General features: G+C 56.9%; 1 protein-coding gene across 1 annotated transcript in view; it reads right to left on the reverse strand.

Moving 5' to 3' along the window:
- HPD (4-hydroxyphenylpyruvate dioxygenase) overlaps nucleotides 1-2856 on the reverse strand; it is a 6842-nt gene extending 3986 nt beyond the window's left edge. Inside the window, exons 1-3 of the mRNA XM_009880346.1 lie at nucleotides 2827-2856; nucleotides 984-1010; nucleotides 122-184 (exon numbers count right to left, since the gene is read on the reverse strand). Coding sequence (XP_009878648.1) covers nucleotides 122-184; nucleotides 984-1010; nucleotides 2827-2856 — 120 coding nt within the window. The remainder of the gene's footprint in view (nucleotides 1-121; nucleotides 185-983; nucleotides 1011-2826) is intronic.
- Nucleotides 2857-2958: the final 102 nt, after the last annotated feature.

Here is a 2958-nt window from a genome sequence, read left to right on the forward strand (position 1 = left end):
CTGTGCGCCTGCCCCGCTCAGGTGTGCGCCCCCTCCCACCATTACGTGTGCCCAGGGGTTACGCGTCCCACAGTTACACGTGCCCACCGTTGCGTGTTCCCAGCTGGCAGCGGCCTCTCACCTGCTTGGCATTGCCGACCCAGAAGGTGATGGAGTGGAAATGGATGAAGCGGCCTCGCTGGGGCTAAAGGGAAGGGGGAAAACAGAGCTGAGAGCCACCGCCACAGCCTTTCCCGCGGCATTGCTCATCTCCAGAGCGGCGGCTGCGACCCTGCAAATGTGTCTCCTGCAAATGTGTCTGAATTAACCAGGTGAAACCCCGGCTGTTGCCCCAAAACAGTGATTTCCCAAAGCGCTTTACAGTCAGGTCCCGCAGGGTCCTGCTCTGCGGGGTGGAAGGTGCCAAGGCCCCGCTTGCCTGGGGCTGGGTCAGTCCCGGCGGCCCCAGTGCTCCCCGCGAGCGGTCCCCCCAGCAGGCTGCCCACCCACGAACCTTGCTGCGTTAAAGATTAATTCTGCCCTGAAACGCTCTTACACAACCGTCAGTGCCGGGACAAATCCCCCTTTGCTCTGTTCCCCACCGCCGTCCAACCCACAACATCGGGCACCCGGCCACGATGTGCACCAGTGGCTTGGAAAGCACTTTATAGGGGAAAAAGGTGGTGAATCGGTGCAGCATGTGGAAATAAATGTTGCAACAAATGAGGAATCTGCTTAGGCATCGGGGTTGGCCGGGAAATACCCATCGTCTCCTATTCGTCTCTCTCCCCCCAACCCACAAAGAAAAAGGAAACAAAAAGATTTCCATTATTAATGTTATTTGCAATGAGAAACCACCTCCTGCGTGGCCCACACAGAGAGCAGTTTTACTTCTGATTTTACCAGGTAATCAAGGAGAAAGGAATGAATATTATTTGCATTAACATGGCTGATGTTTCACATCAGACAGTGGAGGAGGACCGTGGACACGAAACGGCTCTTACCTTTTCTCCCTTGTCTGTGTAAGACGTCTGAAAGAGACAATCAGAAAAGAGAGACGTTAGCAGTTCAGGAACGTACCTCAGCCCCCAGAGAGCTCGAATCCAAAGAGGAGCTCTTCTACACAACTTCCAGCACAGCCACTAAAAAGTCCAAATTCAAGCTGAGATTAAACCCTGTAAAGCTCCCGAGACATCCCACGCCGTCGAGCCCTGGCTCTTTAAATTAATTCCTGTCCCTGACCCTCACCATTTTTGTGATCTGGCGATGTGACAGCGGCAAAGAGAGCGTGAGTCCACGAGGGCATTTAATATAGTGGTGGGTCAGGGGAAGCTCCTCCTCGGCCCCACCTTCTCCCACCCCCAACCCGAAGCGTTTGCGACCTGGAGCTGTGCGTGGTTGGGCTGGGAACTGCCCGTCCCGGGGCAGAGGGCTCAGCCCCGTGTTGAGGTTTGCGCAGGAAGCCAACCATGGGGTGGTTTATGGAAGGGGTGAGCTGCGACTTCAGCTGCGGGACTGGGTGAACCCCAAGGGACAGGTGAACAGGCAGTGGCACCGTCCTGGTTTGAGCGACACAGGATTAATTTCTCTTCTAATACTTGGGAAAACTGCATTTTTAGAAGACTCCAGTGTCTGAATTTGTGAAAACATTTACTTTATAGCCAGCTATGGTGTGCGGGTTTCAAGGTCTCAGTGTTTTTGAGCTCACCAGGTGCAGGGATGAGGAGGAGCGAGTCCCGGGCACTTGACCCAAGCTGGCCAACAGGCTTATTTCACACCATGAACGTCACATTCAATATAAATTAGAAAGATTGCTGCAAAATTCACTCCCTCCCTTGATGGCTGCCATCCTGAGAACTCCTTGCCCCGGTGCCGGAGCCCTGAGCCCTTCCCTTCCTCCTGAAGCTGCAGCGCTCGCAGGGTCTCACATTTGCTGTCCGCTGCTGGGACTGCACAGCTTCTACGGATAGAATGGGCTGAGTACCTTTGCATATTCTGTCTTGGTATTGGGATCGATATTGGTTCTTTAGTGCTACTAATGTTAATTATCTAATCTTATTCTATTAAATAAGACCCTCGGGTCTCCTTGTTTTTTCTTGATTCCCCTTCCTGGGTGGGGAGGGGTCATCGGGTGATAGAATAATTGTCTAAATGACAATAAACTGTTGTGGGTTCTTCGTAACAGGCACCCCAGTGTGTAACGGGGTGCTGGCGTCTTCCCACGGGTGGCTTTGCTGGGGCCGTGCCACGGGGTCGTTTGCATTCCAGCCCACAGCACAGCAGGGCTAAACATGGCGAGTGTGCAAGCGTGCATGGCTCTGCAGTGCAGGAGCCTGCAAGTCCCACAGCGAAACCTCCCCAGGGCCGCGGTGGGGTGATGCAACCGCGGCAGCGCGTCCCCCCCCCAAGCCCCCCCGCCTGTCCCCGGGGACATTCACCCCTTCACGGGGATGTGTCCCCTCCTGTGCCCATCGCCCTTCCCAGCACACGTCGAGCTGGGACATTTTGCCGTGTGTAGGGTGCGGTCGTGCATATGGTATCCGGGCCTGGGGCCACGTGGTGCCATCTTTGTCCCTGGTGAGCCCAGCGCTGCAGGGGACCACAAAATGTGGGAGCAGCGGGAGGAAGGGCAGGAGGCAGCTGTGCCGAGGGAAACACCATCACATGCACCCCGTGGTCAGGAGCGGTGGTGAGCTGGAGCTGCTGGGGAGGACAAGCACGGGGCGCTTGGGTGGGTGTCCCCTGGTGGTGGGGCTGTGTCCCCTGCTGCCACACGCCCCGGGGGGCACAGCCCTGTGCCGCCATGCACTGACCCTGCGCCGGGGCACCAGCTGGAGAGGGACCAACAGCAGGGACGGTGTCACCCCATGGCGCCATGGTGGCTGCATAACCCTACGGCAGTGACGCTGCCGTGCCACCCCGTGTCCCTGCCACAGCTATGTCACCCCGTGTCCCTGCCACAGCTGCGCCACCCCATGT

This window comes from Charadrius vociferus, unplaced genomic scaffold (assembly GCF_000708025.1).
Source record: "Charadrius vociferus isolate BGI_N301 unplaced genomic scaffold, ASM70802v2 scaffold332, whole genome shotgun sequence".
Lineage (NCBI taxonomy): Eukaryota > Metazoa > Chordata > Aves > Charadriiformes > Charadriidae > Charadrius > Charadrius vociferus.